Raw genomic sequence first — 17,198 nt, 5'->3', positions numbered from 1 at the left:
ATGGATTGCGAACTGGTTAACAGACAGAAAACAGAGTAGGAATAAACGGGTATAAAAACAGAAAGTGCTGGAAAAACTCAGCAGGTCTGGCAGCATCTGTGGAGAGAGAAGCAGAGTTAACGTTTCAGGTCAGTGACCTTTCATCAGAACAGAATAGCAATTCTGAAGAAGGGTCACTGATCTGAAAAGTTAACTCTGCTTCTCTCTCCACAGATGCTGCCAGACCTGCTGAATTTTCCAGCACTTTGCTTTTATTTCAGATTTCCAGCATCCACAGTATTTTGCTTTTATTTTAGGAATGAATGGGTCTCGGGTTGGCAGGCTGTGACTACTGTGACTGCAGGCTATTCACAATCCATATCAATGATTTGGATGTGGGGACCAAAATGTTATATTCCCAGGTTTGCTGATGACACAAAACTAGGTAGAACAGAGTTGTGAGAAGGATGCAAATGAAGCTTCAAGGGGATTTAGACAGGCTAAAAAAAGAGTGGGCAAGAACATGGCAGATGGAATACAATGTGGAAAAATGAGAAGTTATCCACTTTGGTAGGAAAAACAGAAATGCAGAGTACTTCTTAAATGGTGAGAATTGGGAAGTACTGATGTCCAAAGGGAGCTGGGTGTCCTTGTTCTTAAAGTCACTGAAAGAGAACATGTAGGTGCAGCAAGTAAATAGGAAGGCAAATTGTATGTTGGCCTTCAATGCAAGAGGATTTGAGTACAGGAGTAAAGAAGTCTTGCTGCAATTATATAGAGCCTTGGGGAGACCGCACCTGGAGTATTGTGTGCAGCTGTGGTCTTCTTATCTAAGAAAGAGTATACTTGCCACAGAGGGAGCGCAACCAATGTTCACCTGACTGATCCCTGGGATTATCCTTTGCGGAGAGATTGAGGAGACTAGGCCTATATTCTCCAGAGTTTAGAAGAATGAGAGGTGACCTCATTCAAACATAGAAAATTCTTACAGGGCTCAACAGGGTAGGTGCAGAAAGAATGTTTCCCCTGGCTGTTTGGGGCGGGGGTTCTAGAACCAGGGGACACAGACTCAGAATGAGGCACAGGCCATTTAGGACTGAGATGAGGAGGAATTTCTTCACTCAGAGGGTGGTGAATCTTGAGAACTCTCTGTCCCAGAGGGCTGGGGAGGCTTAGTCATTGAGTATGTTCAAGACAGCTCGATAGATTTCTAGATATTAAAAGCATTAGGGATACTGGGGTTGGTGCAGGAAAATTATGTTGAGAGGTAGATGGGTCATGATCTTGTTGAATGGCAGAGCAGGCTTGAGGGGCCAAATGGCCTACTCCTGCTATGTTGCCCAATCTAGTCTACATTCTCCATTTAAAATTTTAACAGATTCAATTAGAGAAACCTGGAGATCTTTACAATAGCTCAGTTTGGCAATGTACCAATTTGAAGTCTTGGCAGTTGGGTGAATTTTCAATTGCATGATGGCTAGGTGTGCAATTTATTTATTTTTTTTAATTGCTGGAGGCTTTACTGCCAGTTCACAAAGTAGCGAAATTCCAGTAACAAAAAAGTAAAATTTATCATACGAGACATCAGGATCATTTTCCATCTGTTATTGTATTTATTCCAGTTAATGGATTCATGTTAGCTTTGCTTTTAACTTTTACTCTGTTTAAGTTATTTATACTTGGAGTTTAAACCAAATCATAGGGATCAAGAAAATGTTTGGAAATATGCAAAATATCAGCTAAGAATTTCACCAAAAGTGGTAAATAACTATAATTTATGTACTTAACAAAAAAAATTAAACTGAACCGACTTCCAGATGAGAAATATGGTTTTAGCTCTTTTGTCTCACGTTAGCAAGCAATTGGTAAACCCTTTCCAAAGAGAAAAGAAAATCGGTGACAAGAGAACCAAAGACAACTGCTTTGATCTATCCAATGTTTAACTGGCAGAAATTGTGGCTCATCCAAAAGTGAACAAGCAATCTGTCAGACAGACAATGCGGGAGTTCAGAAAGACGGTGGTGAGGTACAGTTGAATGTCATCAGCAAGAATATGAAAACTGACCCCATATCTGCAGATGATGTTTCTAAAGGGACAATGTGTAGCTGAGGAACAGGAGGGGGCCAAGGATAGAACCTTAAGGAACTCTTGCAGGTAACACTGCAACAGAGGTAGGTCATTTAGCCCTTCAAGCCTTCTCTCCAAATGTTGGAAAATGAAACTTTTTGACAGAAGCATATTTAATTGTTTCCAGCATTCTTAGTGTTACTATTAACTCGGCATCAAGTCTGATTTAGGGTAGTTTATAAAAATTATAGCTATAATATAGAATTTTGGCAGTTGAAAAGTTCAAGATGATCATTTCAAAGTATAACAAAAACAGCCTCAAGAGGAACTTTAGATTACCAGAAGGCCATTATCAACTAGGTCAGCAGAACCAGGCACAGGTTACCAATCCATCCCAGAATTCTGAAAGTTGCTACAAACTGCCAAAATTATGGCCTTAGAGAAGACCTTCACTCCAATATCAAAGTGGAAGTGGTTTATTCAATTCCAGTTACTTCAACACCAAGATAGTTATGGTTTACTCTTAATTATCAGTTGGTCAATTGAAATTATCTGATAAACCAATTTGATTTAAGGACTAAATTAGCACTTTGGTCTGATATTTATGTTGCTCAATTTAAATCATGTCAATTTTTTTTAAGCTCACAAAAAACTTAGATTGATCAGACTGTAATGAATTACTACTTTTTGGGCAATACTTGACGTTCAACAATTGCACCACAGCACTTAACCTTTCAGGAAGAAATTGTAACGCATCAACTGTGCAACACTCCCTGGCAGCTGCACACTGATGAACACAGCTCTGCAAAACAAAAAACAATCCGACCAACCTTGCAACTATTATTGGGTATTTTCTGCACCAAACTAAGTTAATTAACACTACTAGACAATTAACTAAACCAAAAATGGAAACAAATTCAACTGAACAAGGAACAACGTCAAGTCCTAATAACGCCAAACTCTGAAAATAGAAAAGGGTTGGAAGCACAAGAACCACATCAGTCTCCAAACTATTCGAGGTACACAGGGTTTTGAAAAAAAAAATTGTTCATGGGATGTGGGTATCACTGGCAAGGCCATTATTTGTTGTCCATCCTCAAGGTGGTGATGAGCAGCTTTCTTGAATCACTTCAGTCTCTGCTGCACCAGCACACCCAGTGCTGCTAGGTAGGGAGTTACACAATATACCATGAAACAAAAACGCCACACATTACAGAAATGTTAATCTGTGGAGTCTTAAGGAAGTTGTCAAATGTAAAGGAATCATTTCCCATTTCATTATGAGGTTAACAATTATGAAATGTAGAATTTTTCCAATAACTACAGAAATCCTTTTATGCAGTGCTATGCTTCAAATTAACTTTTACAACTACTCATTGCCAAATACAAATTAACATGATCAAAATTCAGGTATCAAAATCATGTTGAAGTCAGCCTTATTCTTACCCAACTCAATATAATTCAACATAATTTGAATACAAGTCAAACCCACTGTGAAGTATATTACTTGGAATGATTTGCATTTAGCCCCAGCAGAATTTTTTTTTTTAATTACACGCAAGTTGTATTTTTATACAAATATATACCATTCCATGTTTAACTATTTTTCAATGGGAACATAACTAAACATGACAAGATGCCAGATTGAGTTGGAATAAATTTATTGGTATGAATTTATAAATAGTGCATTTACAGCTTCATAGTTTTTTTTTGAAGAAACCAGAAAGTTTACAAGTTCTTCCAAATTATACACCTCAGGTGAGATAACTGAAAACTGACTTTTTATATGCTTTACTTACAGAACTGGTGTGAGGTCTCTGCAAGATTGGACTATCCCGAGCAAGTGCCACTATTATGTTGCTCTTTTCTCCAGCCCAGTGAACAACCATTTGATTGTGAGAATCGTTGAGGTTCACCTGCAATTAATTCATGCAACATTAATATTCATCAGTATGCGATGGTCTAAATGACAAGACAGTTCCATTAGAAGTGCACTTATAAATATTGGCAGATGTCAGCATCGATTTGCAAACACAAAATAGGCTCAATGAATAGCTTATTTCATAACGCACAGATGTTTTCACATCTATGTTCACTACAGAATTTGATGTCACAATTGTTAGTTCAAAATAAAAATGATTCCATATTTCTGCATAAAAAAAGATCTCATGCTGCACTCAGAAGACAAGGAAAAATCTGCAGAGAATACAAGTCTGAGCAGGAGAGTGAATGTGGCACTGAGTGCAAGCGTTTTCTGTCCAGAATCTTGCAGGCACAGAGAAAGACGTTAAATTATTTCAAATGCCTGATCAACTCAACTGATAAACAGAATGCACACAGCTCATTGTTATGCTCAAAGAAGCATGTGAAAAAAATCAAATGTACACATCTCTCCACCACTGGTCTTTTTCCTCTTCATTATAGCAGCGACATTGACAGATGTCCCGAGGTCATGAAAGGCACTATTCTAAATGCAAGTTTTTCTTTACTGTCCTGATTACATGGGCAGACAAGCCACCAAATATGGGCCTCAGAATATCCCTCTTCGTAACCAGATTACAGTGTAATTAATAGAGATTTTCCTCACTCGCTGATTTTTACACCACAAAAAAGTAGTACTAACAAGTTAACAATGAATTTGAATAGCCTCAGAACAATGTTCATGTAGAATTTCAGTTAAGACATGAAAAGGTACTGTGAAGAATGCAAGCACTGAACATTTTTTAAACTTTAAAAAAAAAAGGGATCATGGGCTCTTCCTGATGAGCTGGCAGATGGTAGCACTCACTTTGCAGTCAGAAGGTTTTGAATTTAAGCCCCACTATGCACCTGAGCATATTATATTATATCAGGCTGATACTTATGAAATGCCGAGGCTAATTTGCGATGGCAGCCCAATAATAAAGCTTTAGTGATGTCACACTGTACCATGTTTTCTGCATCACTTTTGGGCTGTTGGAACACTAGCCCTGCATGGTAGAGGTAGAAAATTCTGAAAACTGAGGACCATCATAAAACTATGCATGCAGTTTTTGCACCCATTTGTTTCATTCCTTGGACTGTTCAAATACCACCTTCGCAGCTTTAATGTTGGAAAAAAAGATTACCCATTGCAAATGGCATTTTAAAGGTTTCTACTCAGTACTACACTGCTTTTAAATACAGACATCTTAAAATGTTTCACCTACAGAACACGTGAGCATAATTGCAAAACTAGATTCTCCACTTGAAGCTTACACAAGGTAGCAATAAAAGGCAGGAAAAAAAATTTTAATTCAACATTCGTTGCCTCAACTAAAGTTCTCCAAACAATTTGAATTTCTTCAGTGCTGCAGTCTACCCTACGGGGATTTTACTAGAAGCCTGCTTCCTCCCAGTAGTCATGTATTAAAAAGTTTAAGCTAAAACAAAGTTCTGGATTAGTTAATGCTCCTGTTTGTTCATCTTCCTCCTCACAATACTCATCAACCACAAAATGTTAACATAGCCAAGATTTAGATTTCTGTATGAAAATGCTTTGACTTCTCCAAGCAGTTTTGCAGCTAAAACAGGCAAAAATAGAACATAATTTTCAAGAAGTAGTGAGAAGTGCTGCTGCCTGGAAAGCCATGAGCTACTAGAGCACATCTAGATAATCATGAATAGTTATGAATAGAAATATTACCTTTGCTACTCCAAATTACATAAGGCAAGAACTGAGCTAAAGAAAGAAAATGCCTTGTTTATGCATAGTATTTACAAGTTTTGTACAGCTTTCAGAACTGTGAAGTGTATACAAAAATGTTCTGCAGCAAAAATGTTAGGCTCTCATAACACATGCTGCTGTGCAGTGAGAAAAATTAAATTTTTCAAAATAAAACTCCTCTCAAAGTAGCCTAAACTTTGGCAAGACAGATCCCAACTAGAGACGGTTTTGAGCCTGATCCTGCTTTTACCCATTGTTGCATCCACACAGTAAAATAACCCATAAACACTTGCTCCACATACGAAAGAAAACCTTCCTTCCACTTCAGGTATCGCAAATTGTTTTACAGCCAATGAGTACTTCAAGCATAGTTGTGCTTGTAATGTAGCAGCCAATATGCACACAGCAAGATCCCACAAATAGCCATGCAATAATAGCCAGATATTGTGTTTTAATGATGTTGGCTGAGATATTAAATATTGGACAGGACACCAGAGAACACTCCCTTATTCTTATTTGGATATTGCATGGGATGTTTTACGCCCACCTGAGCAGGCAGATGGGCTTCAGTTTAACATCTCATCCAAAAACACCAAGTCAGTATGGCAGTAGACGGTCACCCAAAATTCTTTGGGCAGGTCTCTGGAGGAGGACTTGAATCCACAATCTTCTGACTCAGGAGGTGAGAATCCTACCAACTGAGCCATGGATGATGGATGAATGGTAGCTACTTTGTCAAGATACCACAGGCTGACCAAGATTCATCTCAATTTTTGGGGTTTGTGGGGGGGGCGGGGGCGGAAAAGAGAAAGCGATCAGAGATTTTTTAAAAAAGAAATCTAGGTGCTATTAGGTTAAAAAAAAAAAAGAGTTAATGGCCAAAAGAATGGTCGAGGGAATTGCGGATAACTGAATGAAGAGCTCTCATTTTAGAATATTCAATAGCCGACATAATAAAAAGGCAAAATGGGTAGAAAGTAATATCATTTCCTCCCCACTAGCCCAAGACTGGAAGAAGCAAAGTAAAGGAATTATGAAGTTTTAAATGTGCAGGTTTACCCTCCCTGGGGTATATTTTTAAACAAACATATTGAAAAACTGTTTGCTTTTGCTGTAGAATTTTCAACTTGCCAAATATTGCCCACTGGAACACAGCAATTAAAAAATTAATAGGCCACTTTATGAATTGCAGTACTACAACTACAGCAGATTAAATCACTTATTTAAACCATTAGCAAAATAATGAACTGGTGCAATCATTTGCTTAGCTACAGCAAATATTTCTCCAATGTCAACTTACCCATCCATTTTTTGTTTGGCGGCGGGGAAGAAAGAGGGGGAGGAGAGAAAGAGGAGAATTTTTTTTCTGAAAAAAAAAAGGACTCTACTGTGGCAAGTATATTTGATGTTTGGTCCTCGATATCTTTTCATTCTTCCCTACCTCATCATCCCAACAAACAAAAAAAAAAACAGCAGCACTAATGGAATACCATGAGATAGGTTATGAATTTTGAATTTTCAGGTTAATAATGAAGACGTAGTGGAGTCATGTTAGTTCGACTTTCAATTTATGTTGCACTCACTACTTACGTAAAAAACATTTCCAAGCACTTTACATGACAGGCAAGTGAACATATAGCTAGGTGGGGAGGGGGTGTGGGATAAAATGTTGGAAGCAGAAGTGTATTCCAACAGGAGGAACTCAAGGATTTAAGGCAGGGAGAGGGACAGCACGAGTTCTAGAAACCAGGGGACAAAGCAGCTGAACGAGCAACCATCGATGGTGGAGACAGAAATGAGAAGGCAGCCACTGTTCAGAGTTCTAGAGGGTGGGAGCAGCAATGTGGGGAAAAGCAGAAAGAACAGCAATCTTAAAATCCAACCTCTGGGCAAGAAGCCAGTTAAGCTTAGCAAGGACAGGAGTGATGGTGCAGGTGAGCACACTGATTGCAGCATTCTAGAATGACTTGTAGTCTAATGAAGAGTAGAGTGGGAGGCCAAATCCAGCCATAATACAAGTAGCAAATCTACAAAGTATCTGCTCCCTGGCCCAACTTTTCAGAATTCATTACTCCACTAAAAAAAAAAAAATCACCCTGTTTAGGTACACAATAATTACATCCAAACATTGGAGAAATAACAGTATCATACCTAACCGTCCCCATTATTGAAATATCAGTATCGCACATTAACCAAACTTCAACTAGAAACTGAAGATGTCCTATAAATAGTACCATAATCCATTCTCTCTGCGAACATTTAGCAATGTAAGCTTTTCCAGCTTTATCCTCCCACAGTTCCTTCCACAAATGTAACACTTAAAACAAAGAATCTTTTCACTCAAGCAAGACAGGAACCAGAACTTCACCAGCTTAAATGAGCCACCGAGCCAAATGAGCCCCAAGTTTATTAGATCAACTTGCATTCAAGTGCAACAGGTCAGGTACCGCTGACCATGTTTTCTACCACATGGAGTGGAAAAGGACCACAGAATGTTACATCCCATCTACAGACCAGGTGCACAAGTTATGAAACAACACTTTACAAGAACTATGGAAAAACAAAATCAGGTGTACAGATTGGGCTTTTCAAACAAAATCACCAAAAATCACAGTGAATGCACAAGGCCGAATTTGGAGGCATGTAGGAAGTAAAGGAAGGGGAAAAAGCATGAAGGGATTCAAACACATGGTGAGAAGTTTTATATTTGGAGGTGTTGGCGACTGGTCCCTCATGTAGAACAGCAAACATGGGTAAAGGGTGCGCAGGACTTGGCATGGGATAGGATAAGATACAAGCTAATGACTTTTGTAATCTGAAGTTTATGAAGGATGGAAGATGAGAAAGTGGCCAGGAGAGCACTGGAAATGTTGAGTTTGGAGGTCACAAAAGCAGAGATAAATATTTCAGTAGCAGATAGGCTGAGGCAATGTGAAGGAAGTGGAAGCCTTTGACAGAGGAAAAGGGACAGGAAACAAGATGTCGAGATTGCAAAAAATCTTGTTCAAATCAAGACTGGTAATTGGTGGCAAAAGATAGAGTTTGTGGTAGGGGATGAAGACAACGGGTTGCATTTTACATTCCCGCTTCCATAAACAATGGCAGTCCGCCCATGCGGACCGCACGTCGCAGAGCTCATTTAAATGGCCAGGGTGGACCCCGGTGACGTGGAGGGGGTGGGCTGTCCATCCCCAGCAATGGTGCCAGCAGCCTTCGTGCAAGCGTGATGCCATTTTAAAAGATATTTAAAGAGTTTACAAGAAATGTTAAAAACAGTTAACTTGCCCCTCTCCCACCACCACCCCCATAACCATGCAATGCATTACTTGCCATCTTCACCACCCCCCCCCCCCCACAAAACACTTCCCCTGCCCACCTGACCTTCGTCGCACCCCCCCCCCCTCCAAGTTCATACATTGTAGCCCTTCCTACCAACCCCTACACAAGATGGGTTTGGCCCTGCTCCCACTTCCCCAGTGTTCCGCCTCGGATCCCCAGACAGGTGCATGACAGTTATTACTTCAGGTATTTACATTAATTTACATATTTAAATAGGGTTTCTGTCACCGAGCAGCAGGGTCCATCACAAGGCCTCGCCGCCGCCAATATGGGGCCGGGCCTTCCCAGCGTAGAGATCCGTGGTGGGCCTCTCGGGGAGGCATGTTCCACATCCACCCACCGGGTCTGTAAAATTCAGCCCAATGGATTAAATCTTTCAACTGGAGAAAATTGTGGCTCATCCAGGATTGGACACCAGAGTAGCAATGGTGAGTTTGGGAGAAAAAAAGCCATGAACAGATAGAGCTGGACATCGTCAGTGTACATGTTGAATCTGACTCCATGTTTACAGATGATATCCCAAAAAGATGTAGTTTAAAGATGAGAAAGAGGAGGGGGACTAAGGATAGATCGATTGGGATCTCCAGATATAACTAGATTTAGAAAGAGAACAAAGAACAAAAGAAGAAAATTACAGCACAGGAACGGCCCTTCAGCCCTCCAAGCCTGCGCCGATCCAGATCCTCTATCTAAACATGTCGCCTATTTTCTAAGGGTCTGTATCTCTTTGCTTCCTGCCCATTCATGTATCTGTCTAGATACATCTTAAAAGACGCCATCGTGCCCGCGTCTACCACCTCCGCTGGCAACGTGTTCCAGGCACCCACCACCCTCTGCGTAAAGAACTTTTCCCCTCTCACTTTGAACTCGTGACCCCTCGTAATTGAATCCCCCACTCTGGGAAAAAGCTTCTTGCTATCCACCCTGTCTATACCTCTCATGATTTTGTACACCTCAATCAGGTCCCCCCTCAACCTCCGTCTTTCTAATGAAAATAATCCTAATCTACTCAACCTCTCTTCATAGCTAGCGCCCTCCATACCAGGCAACATCCTGGTGAACCTCCTCTGCACCCTCTCCAAAGCATCCACATCCTTTTGATAATGTGGCGACCAGAACTGCACGCAGTATTCCAAATGTGGCCGAACCAAAGTCTTGTACAACTGTAACATGACCTGCCAACCCTTGTACTCAATACCCCGTCCGATGAAGGAAAGCATGCCGTATGCCTTCTTGACCACTCTATTGACCTGCGTTGCCACCTTCAGGGAACAATGGACCTGAACACCCAAATCTCTCTGTACATCAATTTTCCTCAGGACTTTTCCATTTACTGTATAGTTCACTCTTGAATTGGATCTTCCAAAATGCATCACCTCGCATTTGCCCTGATTGAACTCCATCTGCCATTTTTCTGCCCAACTCTCCAATCTATCTATATTCTGCTGTATTCTCTGACAGTCCCCTTCACTATCTGCTACTCTTCCAAATCATTTATGTATATCACAAACAGTGGTCCCAGCACGGATCCCTGTGGAACACCACTGGTCACATGTCTCCATTTTGAGAAACTCCCTTCCACTACTACTGTCTCCTGTTGCCCAGCCAGTTCTTTATCCATCTAGCTAGTACACCCTGGACCCCATGCAACTTCACTTTCTCCATCAGCCTACCATGGGGAACCTTATCAAACGCCTTACTGAAGTCAATGTATATGACATCTACAGCCCTTCCCTCATCAATCAACTTTGTCACTTCCTCAAAGAATTCTATTAAGTTGGTAAGACATGACCTTCCCTGCACAAAACCATGTTGCCCATCACTGATGAGCCCATTTTCTTCCAAATGGGAATAGATCCTATCCCTATCTTCCAAGAGAAGTCTTTGCTGAAGGCACTTTGGGCAAGATTGGATAAGTGAGGACAGTCCCACTGAGCTGGATAATCAGTTATTTAATTAGCATACTTAAAACTGACTTGGGCACAATCCATCTGAACCAATCTAACCTCAATCTCTGTCAGTACTCTTTTTTTCCTCATTCTTAACAATTTGCTGGGCAAAATGAGCAAATAGTATCTCTGAATTAAAGAAGGCAGCTTGTGGTTTCCTTTGTGTGCCCAGTTATGTTGCAGAATACTACTTCACCACAAGTTTTTGATTAGTTTAACACTCAAGGGATGAGATAAGCCAATTGTCCACTTTCCAAGTTCAATGATGTGCATTCTCTGGTCAGACATGACTGTGGTTAGCCTGTAGGGTTATGAAACAGATACTTGAGCTTCTTCAGCACTGTTGATTCAAACCAGTGAGATATTTCTGCCTGTAGTTGAACAATGACCAATTCTGTGTTGTATCCTAACTCCCATTTCCTGTTGGCATGTCATCCCAGACTAACCTACAGCCATCAGAGAAGCGAAGAGTTTATTCCATCTGCATGGGGACTGGATTCGAGCACAGATTCTACACATAAGGCAATATTCAGTGCCCTCTAGTTCAGATTATCTTTTTGTACACTTAGTCTGCAAGCTTTTGTCCTTTCAACTGAAGGACAAGATGAATGAGGATAGGAGCTGCTCCTTGACCTTTAGGAACACAATCACCCACAATAGTTGGCTGGCAACGTACGCAAAGTGAGAATGCAATGGACAGATAATTCTGATAGGACACTATTACCTTGAAGAAGCACATCTATTGGAATTCAGCTACAAAAAAAAAGTGAGAACTCACTCATATTGCTGGTTGTTGGAATGAAACGGCACTGATGAATTTATGATGCATTCGCCAGAGCTGGCGGGCAGCCATAAAGACAGGGCTAAATTGTGGCGAGTCGAAGAGACTTAGTAGTTGGCAGGAAAAAAGACAGAGGCGCAAGGGGAGAGCCAACTGTGCAACAGCCCCAACAAACAAATTTCTCTGCAGCACCTGTGGAAGAGCCTGTCACTCCAGAATTGGCCTTTATAGCCACTCCAGGCGCTGCTTCACAAACCACTGACCACCTCCAGGCACGTATCCATTGTCTCTCGAGATAAGGAGGCCCAAAAGAAAGAAGAAGAAAAAAGAAATGCGAAGCTGTTGGATAGCCAATTGCTCTCAAACATAAACAGGAGCAGAAGTAGGTTATTCAGCCCCTCGAGCCGGCTAGGCCATTCAACGAGTTCATGGCTGATCTTCTACTTCCAACACCATTTTCCTGCACTATCCCCATATCCCTTGATGTTTTTACTATGTAGAAATCGATCGATCGCAGTCTTGAACATTCTCAACAATTGAGCCTCCACAGTTCTCTGGGGCAGAGAATTCCAAACATTCAGCACCCTGAGTGAAGAAATTCCTCCTCATCTCAGCCCTAAATGGTCTGTCGTTATTCTAAGACTATGTCCCCTGGTTTTAGATTCTCCAGAAGAAACATCCTACCTGCATCTACCCTGCAGAGTCCTGCAAGAATTGTGCACGTTTGAATGAGATCACCCCTCATTCTTCTAACCGCCAGAGAATAAAAGATCCCGTTTATTTAATCTTTCCTCATAGGACAATCCCTCCATCCCAGGAATTAGTTTGGTGAACCTATATCGCACTTCCTCCATGGCAAGTATCTCTTTCCTTAGGTAAAGAGACCAAAACTGCACACAATACTCCAGGTACAGTCTCACCAAGCCTCCATATAAATGCAGTAAGCCACCTTTACTCCTATACTTGAATCCTCTTGTAATAAAAGCCAACATACCATTTACCTAATTGCTTACTGTACCTGCATGTTAGCTTTTAGTGATTCATGAGCAAGGACACCGAAGTCCCTTTGAAGTTCAACATTTCCCAGCCTCTCAACATTTAAGAAATACTCTTTTTCTGTACCAAAGTAGATAACCTCACATTTCTCCACAATGTATTTCATCTGCTAAATTTTTGCCCACTTGCTTAGCCTCTTCAAATCCCCTTGAAGCATCTTTGCATCCTCCTCACAACTCACACTTCCACCTAGTTTTGGGTCATCTGCAAACTTGGAAATAATGACATTTAATCCCCATATCCAAATCATTGACATAGATTGTGAATAGCTGGGGCCCAAGCACTGATCCCTAACTAGTCAATGTCTGCCAACCTGAAAACAACCCATTTATTCCTACTCTCTGTTTTCTGTTTGTTAACCAGTTCTCAATCCACACCAGTATATTCCCACCCCAATCCCATGTGCTCCAATTTTGTGTACTAAACTCTTATGCAGGACCTTATCAAAAGCTTTCTGAAAATCTAAAAATACACAACATCCACCGGTTCCCCTTTATCTATTCTGCTGGTTACATCCTCAAAAAACTCCAACAGGTTTGTTAACATGATTTCCCTTTCACGAATCCATGTTGACTCTGCCCAATCCCAGCATTATTTTCCAAGTGTCCTGCTACCACATCCTTTATTATGCATTCTAGCATTTTCCTTACGACTGATGTTAAGCCAACAGGTCTGTACTTCCCAGTTTTCTCTCTCTCTCTTTTTTAAATAGTTGGGTTACAATTCCCACCTTCCAATCTGCAGGAACCATTCCAGAGTCTATAGAATTAGTAACTACCAATGCATCTACTATCTCTACTGCCACCTCTTTCAACACTCTTGGATGTAAATCATCAAGTCCAGGGGATTTATTTATTTATTCTAAATCCCATAAATTTCTCTAGACCTATTCTTCCACTAATATTAATATCTTGCAGTTCCTCATTTACACGAATCCCTTGATTCTCCATTATTTCTGGGAAGTTTTTAAGTGTTTTCCTCCAGGAAAATGACAAAAGTATTTTTGTTTGGTTTTCTACAATTTCCTTACTCCCCATTATAAAAGTTCTCCTGACTCCACTTGTAATGGACCCACATTTGTTTTTGTTAATCTTCAAGTAGTAATGCTGGTTTCTAGTTCAAATTTTCCCGTTTTTCTCATTAAAAGAAAAAATGGGAAAAAATTGTATGACTGCTCATCAAGGAGGGAAGTCTGTTTATATTACAATGACACAAACCACAGACTGAATTGGCCTCTTGAGGAATACTATTTTCATCAATTTATCTTGGATAAGTACTGAGGGTTATCTATAGTGAAATCCAATACTCCCAGTGGAACTTTCAACAATTGCAAAGGAATATTTGAAGATAGAATCTCTCTGAAGACAATGGTTGGAATAAAACACTTGGAGAAAAGTGACCTAGACTTGTAAGGGCCAAATTTTCATCAGGTGCGAAGAATTTGGGACTTAAAAAACAAACAAAAAAAAATAAAAAATCTAGAAACCCTGGACTGCTCAAAGAGCAGAATTTGGTGAATTAACAGGTAGAACACAGAATTGTTAAACTGATAATTTAGAAGGCATTCCTGGAAGACTGACCAAGTTTGAGAGGTACTAATATTACTGCTCGAGATGGCTTGGCCATGTGAGCCGCATGGAAGATGGCAGATTCCCCAAGGACACATTGTACAGCAAGCTGGTCACTGGTATCAGACCCATCGGCTGTCCATGTCTCCGCTTTAAAGACATTTGCAAACGCAACATGAAGTCCTGCGACACTGACCACAAGTCGTAGGAGTCAGTTGCCAGCAATCGCCAGAGCTGGCGGACAGCTGTAAAGGTGGGGCTGCAGAGAGGAGAGTCGAAGAGACTCAGCATTTGGCAGGAAGAGGCAGCACTGTAAGGAGACAGCCAACTGTGTAACAGCCCCGACAACCACTTTACCTGCAGCACCAGTGGAAGAGTCTGTCACTCTTGAATTGGCCTTTATAGCCAGTCCAGGCGCTGCTCCACAAACCACTGACCACCTCTAGGCGCTTACCCATTGTCTCTCGAGACAAGGAGGCCAAAAAGGAAAAAGGAATATTACTGCTTCAGACTATTTAGAAGGCTAAGACAACGTACTTTTCAGGGATAAGTGATACAGTTAAAGATAAAACAGTTGCCTCGCTAGAACTCGAGAAATTGGAAAACTGTCAATTATCAAACTGCTTTTGCACCAGAGAGACAGCAAATGGAAAACTACAAGAGCTTTGCAAGTGAGAAGGGTATAAAAGCAGCCAGTACACAAGACAGGTTGGAAGAACACCAAAGGTCAGAGAATTAACCTCTCAAGTCTCCCAAAGCAAAAGAATTTTGCCCATTTGGAGTTGAGTTGTACTATTAACTTAAGGTTGTATGCATCTCTAGCTGTAAACCGGTTTTGTTTTAATGTTAGAAAAGTTCAAAGCCTTGCTTGATCTTAATCTGGAATACCCTGTAGAGGAAATAAGTTAAATAAAAAAGTATCCAATCTAAATGATTAAACAACTAGCACTAATACTGCCAGACTGGTAAAGCATTAATAGCATTCAAGTTTTGTGGGTCAGCCAATTTGTATAATTATTCACTAATCCAGATGCAGATTTAGATGTAGGGAATAGATAATTGTGAAATTTAAATAGAAAAGGTAAAGGAGACAATTAAAAGGAGTTTCACGATGTCATGATGGGATGAAAATTTTCAATGGCTCAAATAGGTATCTTAACTAAATTTTAGTCATAGCTAAAAAGGGAAATCAGATTAAGACAAAAAAAAAACAGCAGACCTGCTGACCCGGTCCTACAGTACAGGGCTACATCTAGCTCCCTATGCTTCATATTCTTCACCTCAACCATCGGCGAGTGGGTATGACAAGAACCTGTCAAGATGATTGAATGCGCTAATCATGCTTTGCTTTGGCGGATCTGTTGTGCAGTTGGCAGATGTACCTTCAGCCATTTAGACCCCATGCTCAAATTTTTCAAATCTCCACTTTCTTTTCCTCTCAAGACTCTCCTTAAAACCCAGCTTTTTGACCATGCTTTTATTCACCCCTCCTACTCTCTTTGGTTCAGCATCAATTTTTGTCAATGCTACAGTGAAGATGGGTTGGAATGTTTTCAATACATTATACAAATGCAAGTTGTTGCTGGCATCTTTAGAATTTTAGAAATAGGAATAATGACTAAGGATTAGAAGAATATAAACACCAATTAATTTTAAAAAGTTGTATAAAGATGGGCACCAGTTAGCATTTTTCTGTCGTAGGAAAAACATGAGGGCTTTCTGACGGCAGTAACAAACAACTTAAATTTATACAGCACCTGTAACATAAAACATCTCAAGGTCCTTCACAGAAGCATCATAGAACAAATCATGACAGAGCTACAAAAGGAGACATTAGGTCAGATGACCAAAAGAGCTTTATTAGCCGAGGCATAGAATGTAAGAGCAAGGGAGGTTATGATGGTGCTGTATAAAAACGCCAGTTAGGCCACAGCTGGAGTACTGTGTACAGTTCTGGTCGCCACACTATAGGAAGGATGCGATTGCACTGGAGAGGGTGCAGAGGAGATTCACCAGGATGTTATCTGGGCTGGAGCATTTCAGCTATGAAGAGAGACTGGATAGGCTAGGGTTGTTTTCCTTAGAGCAGAGAAGGCTGAGGGGGGGGACCTGATTGAGGTTTACAAAATTATGAGGGGCATGGATAGGAAGAAACCTTCTTCCCTTTGCGGAGGGGTCAATAACCAGTGGGCAGATTTAAAAGGAGAGAGAACCCTTTACAATATCGGCTAACATGGGTCGCTTAGTGGGAATAGGATCAAGGAACAGGAGGTGGGTCTCAGATAGGCTGAGCTCAAAGTGGGCATGATGGAAGATAGGAGAGAAAACTAGAGAAAGATGCGAGGCGAGGCATCTCATGAAATACATAGAAAGAACAGTGAGGCATGAAATAAGTACCAATCAGCAGGACTTTGACAGCAAGGTCAAATCTGAAAATCTATTGTTTCATAAACAGCAGATGGAGTGAGCAAAGAAATGGCGATTTATTACATATTTAGATATTAGCAAGCCTTTGCTAGTGCCATGTAGGAGACCAGATCACAAGACTTTGAAGCAAAGAATGGGGAACAGGGGAAGGGGAAAGGGAAGGGTTGATGATTTGCAGTGAATCAGAAATTGGTGAATCCGAAAAATCAAAAGGGTAGTTCTACATAAAGCTGCATCAATAGGGAAGGTGACTTGTTAGCCTCCTCAGGGATCAGAGTGTAGGCTACTGCAGATTACAAATGTACGAATATGATTTGGAAGTGGGGTCAAAACAAAGTAGATTTCA

General features: G+C 40.7%; 1 protein-coding gene across 2 annotated transcripts in view; it reads right to left on the bottom strand.

Moving 5' to 3' along the window:
* The window catches only part of sorl1 (sortilin-related receptor, L(DLR class) A repeats containing), a 185,587-nt gene that overhangs the window by 141,457 nt on the left and 26,932 nt on the right, over nt 1-17,198 (bottom strand). For both annotated transcript variants that reach the window (XM_068054134.1, XM_068054135.1), the window contains exon 2: nt 3,847-3,963. In XM_068054134.1, the coding sequence (XP_067910235.1) occupies nt 3,847-3,963 (117 nt within the window). The remainder of the gene's footprint in view (nt 1-3,846; nt 3,964-17,198) is intronic.

Source organism: Heterodontus francisci, chromosome 22, assembly GCF_036365525.1.
Source record: "Heterodontus francisci isolate sHetFra1 chromosome 22, sHetFra1.hap1, whole genome shotgun sequence".
Taxonomy (NCBI): Eukaryota; Metazoa; Chordata; class Chondrichthyes; order Heterodontiformes; family Heterodontidae; genus Heterodontus; species Heterodontus francisci.
Note: the sequence above shows the minus strand (reverse complement) of the source record. Positions and strands in the feature narration are given on the sequence as shown.